Below are 25,619 nucleotides of genomic sequence, written 5' to 3' on the forward strand. Positions count from 1 at the left end.
TGGGCGTCACAGCTCTTCTCTTCTCTCCGCATCGCCAGTTTCTTCTCATCTCGCGCGTCCCGTTCGGAATATAATTCTCGATGGAATCAAAGAATCGGACGCGTCATGATGTTCAACCGCACCCAAAATTACAGGGCACAGATTAAGGTTACCTTAAAGATTATCAAAGTATTGGTAGGTTTTTTTGTTGATTCAATGCTCAAATAATGATGTTTTGAAATACAGAAACAAGTGGAAATGATATAAAAATTTAGAATTTTTTAACATAGAAATTTAAAACGTTTTAAAGCATTAAAACGTTTTAAAGCATTTTTTTTTTTATAAAGGGAAATGGGTTAAATTACTGGTTTTGACCTAAACAATGAAACCTTTCTCATGCATGTTTACTTGTATTTTTTAATGTGCTGAATCATTACCAAACATTTATTTCAAACTGATCTGTTGGGAACATATTGAAAATCTCAACAAAAATAGAACAATTTCTGAGACTCGAACAAGATCTGAGCCTCGTTTACAATTTTCAATATTTTCCCATCAGTTTAGCTTGAAATTAACATTTACAAATGATTCAACACATTAAAAAAAAACCCCAAATTAGCTATTTTAGACAACTTAATTTTTTAGTTGTGTTACTTTTGAAGTAAGATAACGATATTGGTATCGAATATCATATCGTAAAACAACTCAAACGATTATAGAAGAAAGAATCCTCGATAAAATCACCGAAAAGAAAATAAGTCAACGCGTAAAATTTATAAAGCAAATTTCATTATACAGCGCGGCAGCAAACGGTCCGTAATGGTGAACGAACAGTGAACAAACGACCGACCGTGAACTTCACGGAGAACGACGTACGTAAAAATGTATGGTAAGTAATGGTTTCTTCTAAAAACAGTTCTTTGCAAGCATAAACTTTGCATATGCTAATGTCGACATTAATAAATGTTTAAAAATTGATCATAAATTATTATATTATTTAATATGTATAGATAAAACCTAAACAAACTGATAGAAACTACAAAAGATAAAAACTATATGATTTAAATAAAAAGAAATTAATATAATATATTCGTGATTAAATTAAATTTTGAATGGAAATATGTCTAAATGAGAAAACTTTCTATTTCAAGCAATACTATAATTTTTAATAGTTTATTACAGTAATTCTTATTACAATAAATTATAATAATTCTTATTATTATAATAGTTGTGTATTGTATACTAATTTATATAGTTTGATTTATTCAATATAATAAAATGTTTTGTCAAAGCGGCATTAGACTATTGCTATTCAAAGAAATTAATATTTCTATTAGAAAGTTTACATTGTGCAAGGATGTTGGAAATAAAACTATAAATAGAATTGAAATAATCGTAAATGACATTTAATTCACGTAACAGTGACAGACACAAAAACGACCGACCGTGAACCTTGAAGGCGATAGCATCGAAGTTATTAGGCGGTGATAGGGCGAAGCACTTCGAATTCTCGATATTTGAAATATCTTCGCTAATTTTACCTCGATAATAGCCGTTAGATACTTCTTTATGATGGCAATGCTTTGTCGAAAAAATCATTTTTCTAAGAAGGAACGCTCTGATCCTGATGTCATCTCTAAGAAGAAACACTCTAATAACATTTATGACTAAAATGTAATTAAATATAAATGTAATTAAATATAAAATTATTTTTTTACGTCATTTTTTTCGAACTTTTATGAAATAAATCGTTCGGAGAAAAAGCTATACTAAATTCAAATAAATATTTGATTGAAATTACTAGCTAAATATTTATTAAATGTTACACTACAATTCCTTTAAATAAATATTAAGATAATTTGATTTTATAACAAAAGTATTAAAATTGTTGAAAAATTTTTTAGAAATTGGCAATAATAAAGACAACGTGATATAACCATTGTGAAAAATGTTCTTAAAAGTTCTTATTATTAAGAATAGAGGATAAGGAGCAATGGTCTATTTTTAAAACTTAGAGGTCTTTTTGTATTTCATTATATCGTTGTTCCAAAATATGGCATTGTTTCAGTATTATTAGAGTGACTTTTTCGTGTTGTAAAGAATAACAAATAAATCCCTCATACCTTAATATTTTTTTAATTGCAATCAATTTAAATCTTTCATTCTCTTTATATTAAATTATGTTTAAAATTAAATTGACTTAAAAAATACCAGTAAAAAACAATTTCTTTAAAATTTCTGAAAATTTCAAATTTTATATTATTGAAAGAGTTAAACAAAGCCTATAAGTGCAGCCGACATCTGAATGTTACTACGGTTACGGCGTACCGGAGAGAAATAAACAGATTATCATTGCTCAACAGCGCTCTACCGCGCGCTGTATATAGCGCGATATTATCATAAAATACCGGTTTCCGAGCCTATCGGTCACGGTATCCCACGGAAAATTAAAAAACGAGCTCCGTACGCGCGATAGCCACGAATTACGACTATCCGTGAACCCCGAGGATGATTTCACCGATGGTAGGGATGCTATACCGCTATGTGTTACTCGTCGAGCTCTCTCTCTCTCCCTCTCTCTTGCGTCTCTCATCATGCAGTCGTGCCCCCTCCTCATCACAATTTTCGCAGTCGGGGGCACAACGGTTACGTTTTACCGTTGCGAGCCGCTCGTTCGCTCACGCGGCATCCGTGTTGCGGTTGCGGCCCGACGTTCTCCTCTTTGCTCTCCCGCCTACTCGCGCGAGAAGCAAGGTTTTGCACGCGATTTGATTCAGCAGCCTAGCCCCCGTGTGTGCGCATGCTCGAGGAAGCAAGCTTACGAGCGCATCTATTTGATGGAGAATTCTCACAAGCACATAAGTTAAATGGACGTCCTTATAAACCTACCAGGCACAACTTTCGTAAAAACGAAGAAACGCGAGATTTCGAGCGAGCTTCATTTGTATTTAAACAAATGTACTTTTCAAATACTCATCACGCAATCTCGAGCGCAGTTTCTATATACAAACACATCATAACTTTTAGCCAGTATTTGTAATCGAGATGTTGATAAATGGTTTAAACTGAAATCACGAGAAAATCTCACTTCGACCTTACGGCACGATTAAATTAATTATCGTTAAAATATACCTAGATGCATTATATGGAAGAATTTCGTGTAAATTTAAATATATGCTCTGTGTTTTTATGTGTTACGGCCCTAATCGCGTATCAAGCTACGTAACCTTTTTCAATTAACGTTTGTATAAAACTGCCAGCGATCGCATCGATTGTGAGCGAAAGAAGAACTCGATGCGAGCGGCATCCAGAGCGAAATCATAGAGAAGAAGACCTTTACCTTCGAACAATTCAATAAGCTTTCCTGTGAGATTCGCTAATAACGCGTTGCGTGTCGCTAACTCACTATGTGGGGTTGCACGCGACTTAAATCGATTATTGTTTCCAACATTGGCGACGCAAAATGTCAGCTTAAAACTTGCTTTTAAAAAAATGTGTAATATAAATAGTGATTTTACACGTATATAAAATGCCATTATTAGATGGTCTAAGTATCAAATAAATTTTCCTATCATACTTAATATAAGTGAGATCGAAAATCGATCAGTATCAATATATATCTCGTAAGTGGGTGGAATAAATAAAATCAGGGAAGAATTGAAGCGTGTCTCTCTCTCTCTCTCTCTCTCTCATAAGCTCTCCGCGAATGCTTGAACAGCTAAAAAATTCATCATGCTTTTGCTTCGAAAAATGCCAGAGCGCGGATACGAAAATCTACAACGAAATATCTGGTAGGAAGCGTTTTATGAAAGTCGGACTAGCCTTGGGTTTGGCGCCAAAGACCGGCCTGAGGTCAATGACCATCGGAATATTCACGTTCGGCCAACGAACGACCGCGGGCACGGTCCGAGCGATTCCTCCGGCTCGAGATAATCGCGCATTCAAGGGTACGGAAGACGCGACGAATCGATTTCGGCGAATCTCGGTCCCTTCTTTGTCATTGAAATATCTTCTTTGTTATATCATTCTAATATTTCTAATATTAAACATTCTCGCGGACAAAAAATGGAATTTAGGCCTCTTGAAGAAAGATAGATGTTCATTATATTCATGTTTTTTTTTTGTTAATTAACTTCTTACAATAATAAATTTAAATTATTATATGTACAATTAAATTTTGCAATCGAACAACATTTTGTCTCAACAAAATATTCGGTATAACGGTAATTGTGAGAGGAATTTATGTGAAACGAGTTATTATCAATATATTAAAAATTGTTATCTTTAAACAATAATTAATTACACAAATTAAAGAATAATCAATACCATTTTATTTTAATCAAAAATTATTTAATATAAACATACACATTAATTGATATAAACCAAAAAGAATTTAACACAAATGAAAGAAAAATACAATTTTCTATTGAAATGGGTACTTAGTAATATTCATATGTTTTTATTACATACTATTTAATAATTCTATTAATATATGTACAGGGTATCCAAAATTTTCTGACACATCGTTTACGGGCAGGTAGAGCAAACTAAACGGAATCGAAAAGTCCTGTATTATTTTATAATTTTGATAATTTTTTTTAGTTACCTAATGAACAGAATGTTTAAAATTTTTAAGATATTTCATAAAGATCTCTGAAAGATATCTTAAAATAGTCTTATGTGTCGATTTTATCTGCTTATTCGGCAATTTTTAGAAATTAATATCTCCTTAACTGTTGCGAAAATTATAAAATGATAATAGAACTTTTCGACTCAACAGTTTTATCCAATCTATCTACCCACAAGCGGTGAGTCAAAAAGTTTGGAACACCTCGTATATAACTGTGTCCAATTACTAATAAGATTTATAGGCAAACGATTAAATCAAATCACTGAAAATTTATAAAATGTGGCTAAATATTATAAGACTCATTTCTCGTTTATCACTTGCTGTTCCACTTTATCTAAATAATGTTACAATGAATCTATATAAATATCTGAATGTCTGAATATATTTGATCAATTCGCTCCTACGTACTCAATGCATGCCGGATAAGCAGGATATCAAACTTAAAGAGGGTGGCACCCTACGGGCAAATAACGGTGAATGGCGCGACCGAGTGACTCTCGTCACGAAAGAGATCCGCGTGCACGGCAAAGCGAAGGCGGAGAAGTCTTAAGATGAAGAGGATGAAATAGTACTCTAAATCATACAGAAATGAAAGAATAGAGAAGTACGTAACAAAAGGAGAAATAAAGAGAAAAAATAAGTTTAAAAAGCGCGTTTAACCAAAGGAAAAGAAAAAAACCAGGAAGATGGAAGGAAAAACGTAGAGGATCAACGTAGATTGAACGTCACAGAGAAAGAAAAATTAGAAAGATAAGAGAACGGAAGAGATGAAAGCATAAGGGAAATGTAGGAGACAAAACTCAAAACAAGAAAATGGACGAGAAAGAGGGAGAACCGAGACGAAGAAGATAAAGAAAAAAGAGAAAGAGGAGAAAAAACATAAGGAGAGAACCACAGAGAAAGACTTTGGTGGGGGATGAAGAAAGACCGTCCGCTTTATACTACCGCTCGTCTGGTAGGGACACGCGAACGACAACGAATCGGTGGTGGAGGCAGAAGAGTGAACCGGTGAACCCATGTAGAAGGGGCAGGGTGACGGCGGCGGCGGTGGTGGCGGTGGCGGTGCGACGGCAGCCGACGGTGGTGAGGGTACGATGACGAGCGGCACCGTGCGCAAGCACCTGTGGATCTCTGCGGTAGAGTCACTCACGAGCTACCACCACCGGACCACCGCCGAACCTCGAGATGTACAGGTAGAACCGAACAGGAACGGTAACGCCGCGCACAACGAAACGCGAAGAAATAGAAATAGGAAGAAGTAGAAAAAGTTCGAAAACAAAAGGTAGACGATCGTCTAAAAAATATCTAGCAGTCCTACCAAAAAGTGGAAGGTGATTGCGACTGACTGTAGCGATTTTATTAGTCGTGCTGGCATTGAAGAGTAAAGAAGCGCCTCCTGATCACGTATATGAAGATACAGTTTGTTCGAAAAGATGAAGGACACGTGGATGAGAAGATGAAGAAAGTATCTAACAGTTATATCAAGAAATAATTTTTCTTATGGAAAGAAGCAATTGCAAAAATCAATCACGAAAGAACTCATCAAGCACTATAAGTGTAAATTTGGGATTACAGTGATTACGGCAAATTAGGATCAAAGTACGGCTTTTCCGCAACAACGTATGCATTGAGTGCAAAAAATCAAAAGACTTGGTCGCAATCTATGTTGGACTTTTCATTTAGCTATTGCCATTTGTCGATTGTAATCAAGCCAGTTCCGGTTTCCAAGGCGGCGTCATTGTTATTAGTGACGTCGCAGAAACAAATCCGCAAAGACCAACGAACTCGCTTCTGAACGACTCGTAATTGTGATCTATTTGATACTAGCGCTATTTGATATAATTGATTTCACAATCAGAAAATAGAATTTGTGCTTAATTCTATTTACTGAGTTAGTGTCCAGTAATTAATTGAAAGGATCAACTTAATTTTGTGCGAAGGATTTGAAGAAATAGAACCGTGGCCTCCTCAATCAAAATTTATACATGCATCTTCAAAATTGGACGAGTTACAAAAAAGAAACAAAAGGATAACATCGAATGTGCGAGAGTGCAAATAGAAGTCAGGAAAATCATAGGTGGAAGACGAAACCCTGATCGATCCTGTATCGAGCGTCACGGCGCTCGATATCATTATGTGGCGAAAGCGCGTTCTTTGATTCGTGATTATAAGAACAGAAAAGTATGGATATATATATATGTAGTTGAATGATAAGTGAGAAAATCGATTGAAAGAACGGATCGGAAGATTAACGCGCATAGTGATTAACGGATTTACTTAAGTGGGTGATAAGTGAGAGAGTCGAGGTGAGATAAGAGCGATTTTTGGGAGAAGCGGCGTTGTGGATACCAGGATATGCGATCTCGGACAAGATGCCTAGCACAATAAGAGGTGAGTGATACATTACATCGGTTTTTTAATTTTAAATGATCCGGTATCACACGCACACAAGCTTTACGACAATCATACAGATTTTATGACACTTTCTGTATTATAAAATACAACACAGATATTTTTTAATAATAATTACAAAAAAAGTCAATCATGAAACGTTACAAGTTGTTACATAAAATTTTAATTAATATTTTCGCGATATGTAATATTACGGTAATATTTACTCTGGACGTAAAGGGTTAAAGACTGGAGAAAATCTCACGAAAGATAAAAACGAACCGAGCGTGTAGATTTAATAGGCGCTATCAAAGATTCACACGGCATCGATTCTTTCAGCGCTTTAACTCTTTTACTACGGATTATTGATTCAACAGGAGACAACTCCTGCAATATGCGACTTTTTTGGATTAAGTTACTGACAAATTTAAAACAGTTAAAACAAAATTTATTCTTTATATTACGTATAATTATATGCACTAACAGTCTTATGTTTCATAACGTTCATAACATAATTAATAGAATAAGAATAGAATAAGAATCTTAATGAAAAGTTAAACATTCATAAAACATTGTCTTATTGATATTACACAATCATTGATAAATCCGTTCACTTTTGGAATTGGCTTTTGCAATATGTAGTACTTTGAATCATACATTTAATTTTACACAATCATGAATTTATCTTTTCATAGATAACTTTTAAGTTACATGAAAATTTAGTATCTATTTTACAAAAAGCATGACTATTTTTAATAATCTAAAATTTTTATTTTCTAATTACACTTAAAATGCGTAAATTGTTTTACTTTTTTTTATTTTGCTGAATCTAGAGTTAATGTTACAATTTCTATATACTGTAAAGAATAACAGTGCCACCAAAGAGAAGACTATGGCCGGTATTCATAGTCAGATCTTATATTCAAGATCGTTTTAAGTTCAGCCTTAAGGTGTCACGAACCAATCAGAGGGCTGCATTAGCGTCTTAAGACGTTACTTAAGACAGTCTTGAAATAAGAATCGACTATGAATACCGGCCTATATCTCATATGTGCGGTATTTTAACAAACGTATAATTCAGATTTCATGATATTTTATTCTTTCTTGACTCCGTCTAGATTTATACAAAAAGAGTTGCTTAATTTTTTCTTGAAAGGATTAAGGTACCGAGTCAATCTCGAATTATTCAAAAGAGTAGGGTAGTAACTGAAAAGAATATTTAATCGGAATGAAAAGAAATACTGATTAGGGAAAAATAGGCTCGTTCGCAGAAGGTAACAGTACGCGATGTTGCGGTCACGATGGCAGGGTCATTCGAGGTCAGTAACACACTGACGACGCGGTCGCATAATCCGCGACGCTCTTCTGCCTCCGAGATCCATCGAGTGTGCGCTTTTCAATCTCTTCGTCCCATCCATTGTCAGTGTCGACATTAACGTTTTCGAGATTATATCGTTCTAATATCTATTACCTCTTTATCGCGTATAACCAAATTTTCCTCTATTATATATACGTATATATTAACTGGGAAAGAAAGGCGATATGTAATATTCAGCGATAATGATGCATTATTAAATTCACAATTTGCAGTGTCTCCAGTCCTCTTAATTTTACATTGTTCTCAATAATATCTACGTTAAAGAAAGCGTTAAATTTTCATGAAGGGTAATTATTAAATTATTTGAGTTACAGTTTTAAAGTATATATCGTTATATATTTAGAGCATATACTTTTAAGTTTATGTGTATTTGTATATCTCTCTATATAATTTATATACACTCAGTGGTGGAAAAATCGTTATTATTACTGAGTCTATCTCTGATAATTACGACATGGCATCATGTCGACTAATGGATTATATGGCATAATTTTAAATATATTCTCTTTGGGCATATACAAAATAACTAATTTTCACTAAAAACAAATAATTCCACTAATATTTAATTTTCTTCATTACAAAGAAATCAATAATTTAATTGTTTGAAAAATACAGTAAACGGAATTAATTAATATATTTGAATAATTGATGTTTTAAAGTAAAATATATTATTATGTTTATTGATACCGCGTATTACAATGAATGTAAATAATTAATAGACTGTTAATTCTTTTATCGCATAAAATTACACTAATGTTTATTCTTAACCTATGTAGTCTTATCTTTTGAATTATCAGAAAATCAAACAGAATATAATGATTTAAACGATGGTAATTATATAATATCTACTTGTACATCTGTGATAATAGAGAATCCGTTATACAGGATTGCCTGAATAGGATTAAATGAAATATTAGTGAGATTAACTTTGGAACCGCCGATTAACGCTGTCCACTCTCTTTCCCATCTAATTTAATACATTTTAGGAATATTAAAAATTATAAAAACAAAAATCTACAAAATAATTAAAACAAAACTGTAAAATATTTTACACAAATCAATTTTTTTTATCATAATAAAATTTCTTAACGGAAATAGGATATAAAGCGATATCTAAGGAAAAAAATCGGAAATGTAAAGATAATAATCGAAACGTAAAGATAATAATGAATCATGCTTCGTGATGTAGTTTAAATGTAAAAATTACATGACAAAGCATAGATGAATTGATACTAAAGGAATGCATGCGAAAGCAGATGTAACGCGTCAAATTACACTGATGAAAGCAATAACTTCGTAGTTACTTCAGAATCAGCAAACAAAACAAAATATGCTATATAATAACCGATGCTATTAGAAATTTAATATTAAAAAAAGATAAAAGCAAATAAATTGTTTAAGATTTAAAAAATAACGAATAGTTCCAAATTACTGAGAAAACGTTGAAACGATGGGATTTATGTTCCAGGAAATATTACGTAATCAAAAATTGAGCAACACACAGAAAAGATGAGCAGATAAAGTGGGAGGAAGGAAAGGTAGCGGGAAGGGAACGTGAACGAAGGGAAGGGTAGATAATGAAAAGCGAGATTCTCTTCCTGCGACAGGTGGTAAAGACCTTGGTAAACTTAAGGGCGTTGCGATCGATCGATTACCTAACCGGGCACGGCCATGAAGCAGATTTCAGTTTCCAACGCGGACCCGGGTCCCGATGGGCCAGTGCCCATCGCCTGCTCGCCGAACTAAGCGCCGACAAGCTCACCGCTCGGTACACGAACAAAAGCGAGGGTCAATGAACCTTCTTGAACGTACACCACACGCACGCACGCATGCATGCACGTGATTCTTCCACGCATTCGTGCGCGCCCACTCTCCGTCTTTGTCCTCGAGTCTCACCATTTTTCTTTATCTTTATCGCAGATCGCAATAGGGACAGTGTCATGGACTAAATTTCGGCATAATGAAAAAGAGTTTATTTGAACCAGTAAAAATCGTAGTAAAGCATGTAAGAGAGAATTCTATCATGCGAGATAGAGAGATGAGATTGCGGAACCAGCTTCACATGGTATTGTATCATATTTTCAGTAAGGTGAAATGATACGAGGTACTATGAAAATTCATGACACAAATCGCTATGAAAATTCAGGGTAGCCATGTCGTGATATCGAAAAATGAAAGCGTCATACTGCAGTGACATGCAATGTACACAAATGCCTGTATATAGAGAAAGATTTTACGTTATGTAAAAATAAATTCATTTACAATGTAGATATACAGCAGTTTCTCATGTAGCTATCTTTCTTAATGTTTTAATGTGATTATTTAGAAGTTGTGGCTATTAAGATTCTCTCTAATATCCAAATTTTATTTTGTAAATAAGTCTTTTTATATGTTATATATAATTATTTTTAGTTATTTATTATTCTTCAGTATATAGGTATATTGCTCCTCAATTACCGTCAATCTTTCTCCTCTGTGAATGTTATAAAAATAGAATTCTGATTGTGATGGATTCGGAACCAAAAAACGAAATATTCGAATACAGTTCGTTACTTGTTAAAACAGGATCAATTCTGTCACAGTAAAATCAATCATCAAAGTCCTCTCTACCTTGCTGTTCGGAATATAGTTAAACAATACAAGTTCATATTATCAACGGCCAATACGAAGGTTATTGAAATTTTGATTAAATAAATAAACTAAAAAATAATGATATTTCTATTCATGATGATGACTGATATGATAATTAAGAATATAATTGTTTAATCATAAATAATGGGTATATTGATCAAGTTTAATATTTGTAATTTAACAATTGAAATAGTGACATATAATACCTAAATTTCTCTACATTTTATACTAGAAGATAATCTCCTCGAATCAAATACATCTCAGAGAAAGAGCTTTTTATAAATTATTGATTTTTCTAAATAAAATTAATAAAATGTTAAACATACGGTTCAAATATATAAGTACAATGATCCACCATAACAGAAAATATTAGTAGAATAATTTAATTATTTCGTAGAAAGATTACATACAGAATGGGTTTGTTTGAGTTTTGTTAAAATATTATATATTATTTTATGATATAATAATTATTATTAACAATAAGAATTTTTTTTTATTGGAAAGTTAATGTAAATACACAATCAACAGGAAATAAAGCCTATAACGGTTGAAGCTGAATCTTGGTGCTTAAATTCGATGTGAATTTATATATTTATACGTATCAAATTCTGCCGAATTGGTTTTTCGGCAGAAACGCTATACCGACAGAAGTAGTACTATCACAAATTAAATGGCTTAGCAATTTAATAATTTGATGGTCATAAGCATCTTTGAAAGATCTTAATAATGCTGATAAACATATTAAAATTTGTAAACATCTAGAAATTTGAAATTATTATTAAATTTGATATTATTAGAATATTCTGAGAAAAAACATAATTTTTGTTTTAAAACAAGTGAGAATATAAACAATCTGTTATCGGCAAACGAACCATCTGTATCTCTGTCGAATCCACAACTACTCGCCTCAAAAAATATTTATAAAAAATAATTAAATTATAATTTTCCAGAATACGCGCGAATGAAAGAGAATGGTAACCCCGGATATTTATTTATATCTCCACAAGTCGTACAGTTCGATCAATGTAAAGACATTACCCAAGCATATCGCATAGCATATATCGAAACGCACGAAGGGTATAAGCAGGCGATGAACCTGTATATGTCGATGGGAGCCTCTACCCAAATTACGCTGCCGGGTACCGTTATGGTAGGCCCATGACCGAGCGACTCTGAGCGACTTGAAGCGAGTTCGAGCCTCGTCTCTCTTGCAGTACTTCTTCCCGTACCTCAAGCAACAATTGAAAGATTCATGCATCACGATAGGCTTGTCGCTATTTGTGATATCTTATAAATAGATAACTATAACTTCTAGCGAGAAGGCGAACTGGAATTAATTCGTATCTAAAATAATAATTCATAAGTTTTACAGTTACGATTCTATCAATGATTTAATTATTAATTGCTTGACTGTATAAATTTTTTATTACATAAATTAAAAATATACATAGAACAGTAGTTTAAATAAAAAATATATACAAAATAAGAAATTATTTTCATTTCTTTGAATTATTATTTAAAGAAACTGAACTTCAAATTTTTATCAATTTTTTGTTAATTAAAAAGTATTTTTACGAACTTAATCATATAAAGTATAATAAGCGTTAATATAAACATAAGCATTACATAAGTAAAAACAAATATTAATTTTTTAAAATAATACACACATATTTTTTACATTGAAAGAGTTAAAACATGTTCAAATATCACGTACGTAAAACCATTTACATCCCAATGAACTAGCATCATTACGAATTCAACGTTGAAGGACCGTTGCTAAGCGTAACTAGAGGAATACTAACGATACTACAAAATCATTCAGTTATTAATAGAAATTTTGCTTTTCTTGCTACTTGCGCATCGATATTTCGTTCTTCCTTTTTAGCATTTTAAAAAACTGTAGTTTTGATTACATATCATCAAGACGCATGATCAACTCTGTAACAAGTTGACATTAATACCAAACCCTTAATTACGTGCAACGGTCATACTTTTCCTTGTTTTTATATTCTTGTCTCTTCCGTCTTGTACGGAATCCAGCGTCGGTACTTTCACTTGATTCCAAATATCGATACCACATATCGATGCAGCAACCCCACGGGTGACGCGCGCGTACATACATACACATACATTATGAGAACGTGCGTAACTACGCGCGTAATTGCGCCATTCGTCGCGCCTACCTATCTACCTACCTACCTACCTACCTACCTACCTAACTCAAAACCAGGTTCTTTTGCTTCTTCGTTCTCCAGTCATTGAACTCGCGCGACTCGTTCAACCCACCAGCTGTTTCTTACTACTTCACCCCCACCCGCGCCCCGTTTCATCTTTCTCTTCCTTCGATTTTGCTGTTTCTACTACTACTGCTACTATTACTACTACTTCATTCTGAGGCGACCCTGGATCATGTCTCCTCCAACTTCACGATCTACAGATCCACGTTTCCTAACCCATCTTCGTGCGAAACATCGGTCAGAGAAGAAGAGACAAGTGTTTCTTTAAAAGAACATGTTTTTTACTGTATGAAATTCCTATTAATCACGTGTACTTTTATGATTCATGTTAACTGAAAATTAAGATTACTCTTCTCCCTGAATCTTTAATAATTTGTGTGTGTGTGTGTGTGTGTGTGTGTGTGTGTGTGTGTGTGTGTACAGGTATGCGTATAGTTTGTTCGTATAATCATCGTTTCTTTTAAATCGTAACACACATAATACTCAATTCTTATATATAATAAGATATATATAAAGATTCTTATATATAATAAGTTTATATATAATAATCGAAGATGTCTTTACGAAATATCATTTTAATGTTTTATGTGTTTGCCAATTAGTTTAAAATGCCTTTAATTATTACAAACAATATCTATTTTAAAAAGAAGGTATTTCCGACAAAAAGGTAAAAATGTTGAGCAAAAAAACTATATAATATTTTAATTTCTTTAAGTTCAAACAAACAATTTTTTTATTATTTTCATATGTTATTTACATTAAATCTTGATATATAAAACTGTAAGAAAAATTATTTGAATTAAAATATTAATGAAATAGATTTTCACATTAACTGATTATTAAATTATTTTATAGAAAGACTAATATTTCCTGTCAACGTTTACATTTTCAAGTTTTTTTGTTTTTCAATTATTGCAAAAAGAAATACAAACAGTAAGATCGTTCGAACTCTGAGATCCTTATTCAATAACCCAAGCGAGAAAGCCCGTTAGCTTGAATATGAGTTCGTTGCCCGTTAATGTGCATTAATGTTATATCGATCAGCGAGGAATTTAAAGAAGAAGTGATTTTGATCTTCTTCCAATAATAAATTTTTCTGCAACAATCATTTTGATGACCCGCATATTAATAATTTATCAATACAGAAGAATCTTACATAAAATTCTAATTAAAATTATAAATTAATTAATCAATGATATTATTAAATAATTAATATAAATTAATATAAATTAATTAACCAATGATACTCGTAAATGAAATAACCATATCTGAATATAGCACATACATAATGATTGTTTTAATATTTCTTTTATCAAATACAATTATACAAAATACATTCTACATGATGAATATAATACTTTTATTTGCATACATATACATATACGACGCTTTAATATTTCACATTTTTAAATCTAAAATTAAAAAATAATATCTTTCTTTCATTTTCAGGCAGATATTGCTATTTAATTTGGTAGAAGGAGTTTTATGTTAATCAGAATTAAAAATAGAGTAATTGGTTATAAAAACATTTATTTATTAAAAATTTATAAAAAACTTATAAAAAAGTTATTAAGTGTTTAAAAAGAGAGTGAGATTAAAGTAACAAAGATTATTAAGTTTTAAAAAAGTTAAATTAAATATTTCGATCGCGTGAAGCATTCTGAAAGATAAAGCACGCGTTAGCAAGAACTAATTCGTAACGAGTAATAGCTCGGTCACTGCCACGCTCTAGTCATGACTCATAGAACGATATCTCCTCTCTTCTGGATTCAGTTCTCGTTGAACGTTGCTGTTAAGCGTTTAAGGTCGCGGAGGGGAAGGTCGAGCCCACGTTCAACGCCCTTTCATGTATTTCAATCTTAGGCACATACAACGGTGATATTAGGGCGTGGAGCGACTGAATGATAACGATATGACACGTATCTAAATGGATAATGTAACAATTTATAATTTGTCTGAAATAATCTAAGTATTTGCACTCTTCTAAGTATTAACATTAACGACGTTATCGTATTTATTTATTTACCGTTTCTTTATTATTAACGTATCATTGATCGCAAACAGATATCATCTACATTGTTTTGAATTTATTTTTCATCAAATTCTATAACACTTTTCATATAATTATTTTAAGGAATTCATATTCATTATATGTATAATTTAATATAAAATACAGATATCAAGATAACGTGATGATATTCTTTCTTTGTCAATAATGCACAAACATGAAATGAGAAAGATTAAATCGATAAAATTAATTTCAAATCTTTACGCAGAGATCTAGGAATATAATATAGCAAGAGAGAAAGAATTGAATCATATTATATCTTTAAGAATAAATATATAAATCAACAATGTATATATACATAGACGTAAAATGATTTATAAATTAAGCAATACGCGTACCTTGATATCATTAAATCTGCAATATTAGCTTGGCTTCCTTATACTATCAATTTATATATCTGTCTTTCCTCAATGCAGATAAAATTCTTTCTACAGAGATGTCTGTATTGTATGTGTATAAATATATATAAACTGTATATAATTAATTTAAACAATATTATCACGCATTATTATCACACACATTATTACACATAATATACACCTTATTATCACACAATATTGTTATATATTACATAACATAAATATATTTTATATACATATATTTACACAAGTATATACTGCAATACGCACATCATATCGACTCGTATTTTTTATCCAAGAGAGAGGGAGAGAGAGAGAGAGAGAGAGAAAATTAGAATATACTTTAAAAAAAGGTTTACGAACTTAAAGTTCTATTAATAATCGCGATCCGATAACGGAATCGAAATCTTCATGGGCCGAAAGAGCAACGCGAGTATGGACGAGCGAGTCGTCGCGTCGGCAGGTATTCGATAGCACCGCAAGGGTCGTCGACCGCAGGTGTTACGCGCCCGTTCACTCGACCCGTTCGGCTCAGCTCGAGTCCTCGCCACGGCCAAAACTCGCAGTTCTCCCTCTCCTATTCGGGAGACCGTCGAAATTTGCGGATACGGCCCACGTAACGTTCCCTTCGCGATTACGCATACGTTAAAGCGTGAGCCCTGTGTTGCTTCGATGATACTTCTCGAAGAAGTAATACCGTACTAAGTAAGTAACCATAAAGAGAATGGTTGGAAGATCCGTGAATTACAAAAGTCAATATCGCAAACCGTCGGTGAATCATTCAACATTAGTCAATAGAAAGCATTAAAATAAATTTTGTCACATTTCGGTGAGAAGCGTATTTTGGCAGTTCCATAAGATAATTTTGTTTAAATAATATTAAATATTCTAAACAATTTTTATTACATTTTTATTAATGTTATTAATTTACAAAGGTATAATAATTATTTGACAAAAATAATACATTAAAACTTAAATTTTCTATATTGTGAATAAACTATTTGCGTGTAACCAAAATTATTTATTAAAAATCGGCATATAAGTCACAAATATAAATATATCAATTTTCAAAGTTTGTAATATTAGCATGAAAATAATGAGCAAGATATAATCTCATAGTCTAGCATAATGGACATATGAACATGCTTGTCTTCTCAGAGACATTCTTCTTTGTTTTTTAAAAAAAACCTCTATGTGTGTGTGTGTGTGACAGAGAATGACTTGGAAGAAAACCCGTAGGAGTTAGTAATTAACTCTTTGTCCTCGATAGACCTATAGGATGAGATTTAGCTTCGTATCGCTTTTTGCACGCGTCTATTACAGCGTGACGGTACATCAATCACAACGATACGCTGTCTACACCGTACACGTGATGCCTGTCGCGTGATTGAATCGCGTAGACGAAAAATTCTCTGGTGGTATCTAAGAGAGACAAAGAGAGAGGTTGTACGGCTGCTCATAAAGACATAAAGAATGAACGGAATGAACGACGGGAACTTTAGGCAAGTCCGCGCGCGCGGCAAAGTCACCGGCCGTGGTTCACCTCCACGAGTACTCACCTCCACGAACCTCGTCTGGGGAGGCCATTGACCCCCTCGCCACCACGTGGCGAGAGAGCGATGTCTCTCCTTCGCGTCGAAGCACCTTACCTGTCTGATTTGAAGCAACCACCCGGCCGTGAACCTTCCTAGGGCCATCCGTTTATCTTCCCATATTCCCCTCACTCTTCCTGGTATCTCTATCCCTGAAGCTGTTTGGTCACTCTATAGAAATCTCCTTGGCATATCGCGTGTACGTGTCTATTTATCTGTGCGTAGACGTTTTATTCGCGCGTTGCTGAGAATGGATCGACGACGATGTAATGAAATTAATTGTTATTTAAATCAGAAACATGTAGCACTTATGAAAACGTTGCAAGTTTAAGGCCATCTGAAATCAGTAATTTGCTTATGAATGAATCAATGTATTGCTTCGATCACGAATTGTTAATTCTAACATATTAAATTAATCAAGTTTATTATCTTTCTGTAACTGTCAAAGCTCAGAAATTCGATTGTAAATATTCTCTATAATTAAACATTCGAATGTATTATTCAATTGCATACCAATCCTATTAAATGATAATAGATTGATGCATAAAACATCTTCATAAATTGCTACAAATTAATTAGAGTTAAATTTTTTTTAAATTGTAATAAGATTATTATTTTCTCATATTTAAAATAATCATAAAACAAAAAATTGTATCATAACTACCTAAATTATATATAAAAAAATATCACAAAAATAACATCAAATTAAAAATTTGCAGTAATTTCTGTGTCGAAATATTGAATTTGTTTATTTGTGACAATAAATTAAATTAATTTAAAAAAAGTATTTTAAAAAAATAACATCGGTTTATAGATATAATCACCCCGTGATTTATATAAATTATTTTGTTTGCAAACTGTTGATTTAGTAAGAATTGCGGACACCAGACGACAGAAATGATTTCTCGATAACGATGCGAATTAATCGTCAATTTTTTTTAGCACGAGTGATATCACCGATCCGCGATTCAAATATACTCACGTTGTCATTAGTACGTCGTCGCAGCGATTGCATCTGCATTTTTTCACTTCCGCAACGTCGCACGACGCTGTTTCCGAGCAGCGCATTCCGTTTAGTACGTGTCAGCGACACGGAGATACACGGCGGCGCAAGAGAATATCGAGATGGAGACGAATGACCGGAACCCACGCGTATTCCCTTATCGGGCGAGGATCTTTCGCGGCCTCTCTCACTTCCGCCTCTATACATTCTATATCGAAATGGGAAGATAGAATTCACAGGAAGATTCCGGGAAACCGAAGGCACACACATGGACTCGAAGGATTTATGGATCCAACGATCTCTAAAGAGAATCTGGAAAACGATCTATTGCTATCGAATACTACACTGAGAAAAAATATAGTCAATTTTAATAAATATCTAGTCCAATACTGCCAACTAACATTTACTTACAATAAATAAATATTTGTTCAGTAAAAAGAATAATTGTTAAATCAAATTAATATTTCTTGTATCAAATAAATATATCTTTATATTTAATAAATATTTAGTTGACAGTATTGAACTAAATATTTATTAAAATTGACTATATTTTTTTCAGTATATTAATAAAAAAAAAAGCAGAAAGAGTAAAACTAAGATTTAAAGATTTACTCCTTAATTATAGATAAATATCGACAAATTAAAAGTATATGAATAATCATAGATTTTCAATGATATTCGATGATATCAAAGATGTTCAAAACAATGATCCACTTGTCAATCGGAAAAATTAAAAATAAATAACAAAATTAGATAATGCACAAAGTTATATCGATTCCAGAATGCAAAAAATGTAGTTTATGAAGAATGAAAAACGTACATATAAAATATAAAAAATTATTGTGGAATAAAACAGAAAAAAGTTCGATACGATACGTAATACATACATCAGATTTGAGATTGATATAGAGCGTTGTTCTCCGAATCTTTCTGAAATTTCAGTAAGTACAGTCTTAAATTACAAACAATGTGAAATTTTATAGAGGGCAGCATGAAATTCTCCATCGGTGAATCCAACATTCATTATCCACTATTGCGTGCACGATCAAATACTCGTCCTCCGCGTTTCCGCTGCGCAATCTGCCGAATTCGTATGCCAACTTTGTTTTCCTGCGCTTCCTGCGCTCTCTCGAGCGCACAGGGTCGACGATCCTCCAGAGGATGATTATTAAGCGCGGTCGCGTTGCGTGGACCTTCGGTAAACGGCCGCGGTTCGTGCAGCAAAGTGCACTGACCGCAGATAGAAACACGTGGACGCGGGCAACGTCGACAAGCGGACAGAGGGTGTGGGAAGGAGAGGTCCGGGTCGAGGGGTGGGGTGTCGGGGGCCGGAGGGGGCTGGAAGGGCCTGGTGATTTTAACCGAGGCCTTCGCGCGCCGTGCTCGCAGCTCGCTTGCCGCATCGGTAGAAGCGATTTTGCGAAACGCTTAACAAAGCCGCTCCGTCCGTTGACTTGCCGTCGGTTGATTTTGTACATAAAAGATAATAATAAGTAAGGACAAACGATACGCCTTAAACGATAACGGTATGTCGATTCAAACGGTAAAAGGCATTCTTTCGCTATTTATAGACGATACTTGAATATAATATAGCTCTAAAATTATAGCAAATGAAATAATTTTGAAAATGAAATAGAATCTATCAAAAAATGAATATTCCAATTAAATTTCCAATTAAAAAGCTATTTCGAATCAAAGACATAATTTCTCAAAATATTAGTATCAATGTAATGTATTGAGATTGATTAATTATAATAATTAATGTCGGATAAGAAAGTAATATAAAAACTTCATTAAATAATCAGCATAAAATCACAATAAAAAAAAAATATTTTTTGCAGAACGTCATCATACTATTTAGTATGTCAAATGTTATAGATATAATTTCAATATTTTAAATTAAATAATACAATTAAAAATTTATATATGTATTACTTTTGACTATAATGAGCCGTGCATGTTTCCCTTATTATATAAAATTCGAGAATAAATTAGAGAATTAATTAGAACGGACTGATGGAAATAATTTCGTTATCCGAATGTAACGTCAGCGATTCACTGCACGCGATGAGAACTTATCAGGACGCGCATCGGCTCGCATAAAATCAAACACCCGTACGCACGCACGGGAGCAGACATAAAAAGCTTAACGGAGAACGGTATAAAACTAGCGGGAATCCATGATTCTCTAACCCACTCGCCTTGATTTATGCGGAAAGTCAATGACTATTTTAGTTTGGCCCAATTTACTTTCACGAATTCAATCGTGCAACGCGAAATGCATTTCTAAATCATGTCTTAATTTTTATCTTTTAATTCGATCCAACAAAATTGACAAGAGAAAAGGGCATAACATTTTTATTAGTGCTCTCTATAAAAGGTGCTGTCTTAATAATATTTTAAGAGTAAAATTATTCTCATAATTTAAAAAATAGATTGATCCTATTTATTAAATTTAATTTTTCATATGATTTTTAGATTCATACATTTTTTACATTTTATAAAATATACTTTTAATTTTTATTTTATTCGTCAAAATAGTTTAACAAAAATTTAAGTCTATATATATGTACGTATATGCAGAGTGTAACAGAGCAACCGTATCAGGTTGATTTCTTGAAAAATATGGAAAATATAGAAAAATGTTTCAGATGAAAGTGGAACGGTTTCGAAGGGGATGTATTTTGGTCACATTGTTTTTTCTATGTAGATGAAAGTACCAAAAAAAAAAATATGAAGGTTACCTCCATTTTTTAAAAAGGAATTATATGATTTTTTTTACATGATTCTTCTAATTATTTTGCATATAAAAGTATTAAAATAGAAATATCAAAAAACCAGTAGTTTACGAGATATTTTTATTCTGACACATATTCACATGAAATATTAAATATCTCATAAACTATTAATTTTTGATAATCGTATCTTAATATTTTTATGCACAGAATAATAAGATTAATCAATTAATTAATTGCTTATTTAAAAAATTATCCATTTTACCTTCATATATTTTTTGTAGATAAAATTCTTCCAGTAGTACTTGTCCGCAAATAATATAAAGTATTTGAATTTTGATGATTTTCGACGATGTGATATCGTTTGCTAGCTTTACTCTGTCAATTATTTATTAATAGAAGCTTAAATATATTTTAATTTTAAATTTTCTTTAAATACATCATTATATATGTATAAATTTTTTATACAGAGTGTCCCAAATTTAAATGGCCAAACTTCGAGAGCCGTGTGGGGAATCGATAAACTAGAAAAAAGGTTCCTTAGAGATATGCTCGTTTTTGTTTCGTTTTGGAGAAAATCACAAAAAAAGACAAAACGTAATTTTCATTTTTGTACTTATTTATTATTTATTTATTTACACTTGTTTATTCACGTTGTCACTTTCTTAATGTACTCTTGCAGTAATGCAAGCATTGCGTCTAATGCGGACAGCTCATGTTGCAATCAAACACTGATCTGGTGATATTTCGTGCACTGCAGTTACGATTCAGTCTCTCAATATTATTGTTTTCGTGTACGACTTTAGCGATAATGCTTCAGAGACAATGTGGGAGTATGCGCGCTGATTTCCAGACAGAAAGTGCCGGATTAGCATTACGTTGATCAGATCAGTATTTGGCTGCAACACGAGCTCCGTATAAGATCCGTACAAGATACAATGTATTATGCAAGAGGCCAACATTTTGAACAATATCTGCATTAAGCAAGTGACAACTTGAATGAATAAGTGTGAATGAATGAATAATAAATAAATACAAAAATGAAAACTACGTTTTGTATTTTTACGATTTCCTCCAAAATGAAATAAAAACGAACAAATCTCTAAAGAACTTTTTTTTTAGTTTATCGATTTCCTACACGCTGGCGAAATTGACCAAAGTTTAAATTTGGGGCACCCTGCATATACATATATGTATGTATATGTATATATATTCCTATTTACTTATATTACTAATAATTCAACAATTTGTCATATCCGTACAATAATTAAGAAATATTTCAATAATCATAACGTCAAAAAGTTTGTGAAAAAAATAAATCGAACCTAAATATAATATTAGGTATATCGTATCGTATATTCAGGATATCATGTTTATTAACAGAAATAGAGTTCGTCCACAACGCGTCAAGAATGTTAATTTCGAGTAAACAAAGTTTATCTTCGCGCGAAAAGCATATTACCCCTCCTTTCTCCTTTGTCTCTTTCTCCGTTGTCCTTTGTATGCCTTTCTAACCACGCTAGTTCTCTACTGCTGTGACGTAATACCGCAAGGTCTTACGGTACCTCCGGCAAACGGGCCCACATTACGTGAGTATCCGTACACGCGACCCGCATATCCGTAAGTACCTGCGTAGAAGAAGATCCGCTAACCGTTGCTTCTCGCGTATCTTTCTTTAAAGCTCGGGAGACTCACTTCAGCCATTCAGACACAGTACAAGAATAAGAGAAGAGAGAGAGAGAGAGAGAGCTAGAAATAGATTGTGACTTTAAAAGAATTTTTATTTCCACAAAATTTTATTTTTTAAGTTATACGCTTACAATTATTTTAGTTTCTACAAAAACTTTTTTAAAAACATTAATTTTAATATAAAAAATTGATGTACAATAGTAATGAATTTAAGAGTAATAGATGAGACATTCAATTTATATACAGAGTGTATCTAAAATATCGTACACTAATCATACAGTGCTATTCCTAATAAAAAACTGATGAGAATAAATCAATTGAGAGAATAATCTTATTTTCATTCAAAGCGAATCTTAGTTGTTTGTCAATTTAATATGCCATGTTACTCTAATTCTGTTCATGATTGCGTTTTAAGATTAAAAAAGATTTCGGGGCGCGATTTACAGAATTGGATATGATATATAAATTCGCATTGAAATACTTACGCGTTAAAATCCGCTTCGCGCGCGCGACGATAGGATTATTTCTCTTAATTATTATATTTGTTATGTGTTTAAAAACGTAAAGTTTGTTTCAATTTTATAAAATATATTAATATAAGAACTTAAAGAAAAGAGAATTTTAATACATCTACAATATAATAACAACAGATATAAGAAATATTTATTCCAAGTAATATAAAAAACGTTTCTGACGAGCTGCACCAGTTTTCCCTGGATCAATGGTCGTGCCGGTCGCGCGGTGAGTTCATCGGCTGCTGTTGTTCGGCGATCGCACCAAGCGCGGCTGTCCGACAGGTGAGCGGCGCGGCACACATACGCGCTTATACATATGCGAGATACAGTTAGGAGTACCGTTCTGAAAATGCAACGGCTCGCGTCTCGCGATGGGCCCGATGCTAGCCTCCTCCGAGTCCGGTGGAGAGGGCCTATTTCGCACACGGCTCCCCTCTGCTCGCATCCCGGACACGGTTTTAATACGAAACGGACACGCTTAAATCGCAGATTCATTCGAGAGGGTGCGCAATAACGGTAGCGCGATATTCACTGAGGCGTTCGATAAAAGCATCGCGTAAAGATCTTCGAAGAAAGGAGAATTGATTATCGAACTTAAAAACTGATATTAAAAGATATAACTGTTACTTTTTCTACCTTGTGAATTATGTGCATGCACACTTAGAAAGAAAGTATTAAATTTTTATAAATATTCCTTTGAATTGTACTAGCTAAATATTTACTAGATGTAAATTTGTTTATTTGATACAAGGCCCCATTAATTTGACTATCTTTTTTTCTTTAGTAAATATTCATTTACCATAAGTAAATGTTAAGTTAACACTATTCAAACAGATATTAAAATTTATATTTTTTTCACACAATCAGTGTAATCTTTATATTATCACAAACATTATCCAACAAAAATTATCTCTCTTTCTCTCTCATTGTAATAAAATAATTTAACAAAGATTTAAATATTACAAATAAACAGAAATTATGGTACCAAGTAAATTGAAAGAAAATAACTTGTAAACCAACAATTTTAATGCGTAGAAATGATGTATTATACAGATTAGATAATATCATGCAGATTAAATAATTTGAACATAAAATATGCAAAACATTGCAAAACATTCTTGGGTCTCCTTTAGCGTATTACAGATAAATACTTGCGGTAAGACAAATATAAAATAATACGGATTCTTTTCCACAATGTTTCACAAAGATTTTAATCGTACAGTTCTTCTAATAGTATTTCAAATAGTACAGAACAATTTTAGGATTTTGATAATCGTTGTCGGAGATGTGGGGTTGTTCCACGGTTCGGACAATCGTTGTCCACAGTTGATTATTTATTAAAAGAGGCATAAATATTTAATAGAGAATCGTTACCCTCAATATTTAGATCATGCCCGTCAATAAAAGAGAGAAAATGATAATAATAATAATGATTTTACGGGGGAGGGGGGTAGATAATAGATAGGTAACATCGCACAGCATGTTCTATCGTTTATCCGATAAGACGAGCTATCCTCCAACGAACTCGGGCTAGTAACGCGATCGAACGAAGGAAGGGTAGCAAAGTCGCACGGGAGTAGCACATGCGCAAAGTGCACCACCCTCGAATCATCCAAAGGCCAGTTTACGCTAGTTCATCCATTCATTGAAAATACCGATGCGTATTTTAACTCCATATTTCTCTTTCTCTTTCTTTTTCTGTCTACGCTACTTTAATGTTTGTATGAATTATTATTTTATATCATTTATTAATATTGTAATAATTATTTTTGTATTACATTTTAAACGGATATATTTATAAAAAGTACTTTTAGAATATAAATATTCAGTATAAAGGTATAGTAATAATAATATAATATTAACTATGTTAAATTTAAAAAAATTATAAACAAAACTATATAAAATAAACATACTTGCTTTATAAACCTACTATTTAATTGCAATTCATCACAATGGATAAATAAATTACAAAAAACAAGGAAAGAGTATTGAGGGGATTTCAACGACGTCTGTTTTACCGATTAAACGCTTAATTTTTGTATAACAATTACTCTTTTCCTCTTTTACAAATTCGAAAATCTTTTTCCACAATTAAAGTATACGCATTAGTACGTGTCTGTGAGATGGAGTTTATGCCGAGAATGACAAACAATTTCAAAATTGAGATCTTTTTTATCACTTTTTAGTCCAATATGACGTTCTAGAGCTATCACGTCGTGACGTTTGCTTGATATTAAAGTTGCATAATCTGTACTTACAAAATAGTAATCCACAAACTAGTAGTTTGCGCGAAGAAACAATGCCGAGTTCTTAGAATTGGACTTACACTAGTCTAATTAAAACGTTATTGTTACGCGAAAATTTATGTATACGTGAGATATTGATGTAATAGATAGTATATATATATATATA

General features: G+C 32.7%; 1 protein-coding gene across 1 annotated transcript in view; it reads left to right on the forward strand.

Moving 5' to 3' along the window:
* Positions 1 to 6,502: 6,502 nt before the first annotated feature.
* Hr3 (nuclear hormone receptor 3 ROR-beta) overlaps positions 6,503 to 25,619 on the forward strand; it is a 112,863-nt gene continuing 93,746 nt past the window's right edge. The window contains exon 1 of the mRNA XM_018447343.1: positions 6,503 to 7,000. Within this exon, the coding sequence (XP_018302845.1) occupies positions 6,982 to 7,000 (19 nt within the window). The 5' untranslated portion in view covers positions 6,503 to 6,981. The remainder of the gene's footprint in view (positions 7,001 to 25,619) is intronic.

Source organism: Mycetomoellerius zeteki, unplaced genomic scaffold, assembly GCF_001594055.1.
Source record: "Mycetomoellerius zeteki isolate Tzet28-1 unplaced genomic scaffold, Tzet1.0 scaffold20, whole genome shotgun sequence".
NCBI lineage: Eukaryota > Metazoa > Arthropoda > Insecta > Hymenoptera > Formicidae > Mycetomoellerius > Mycetomoellerius zeteki.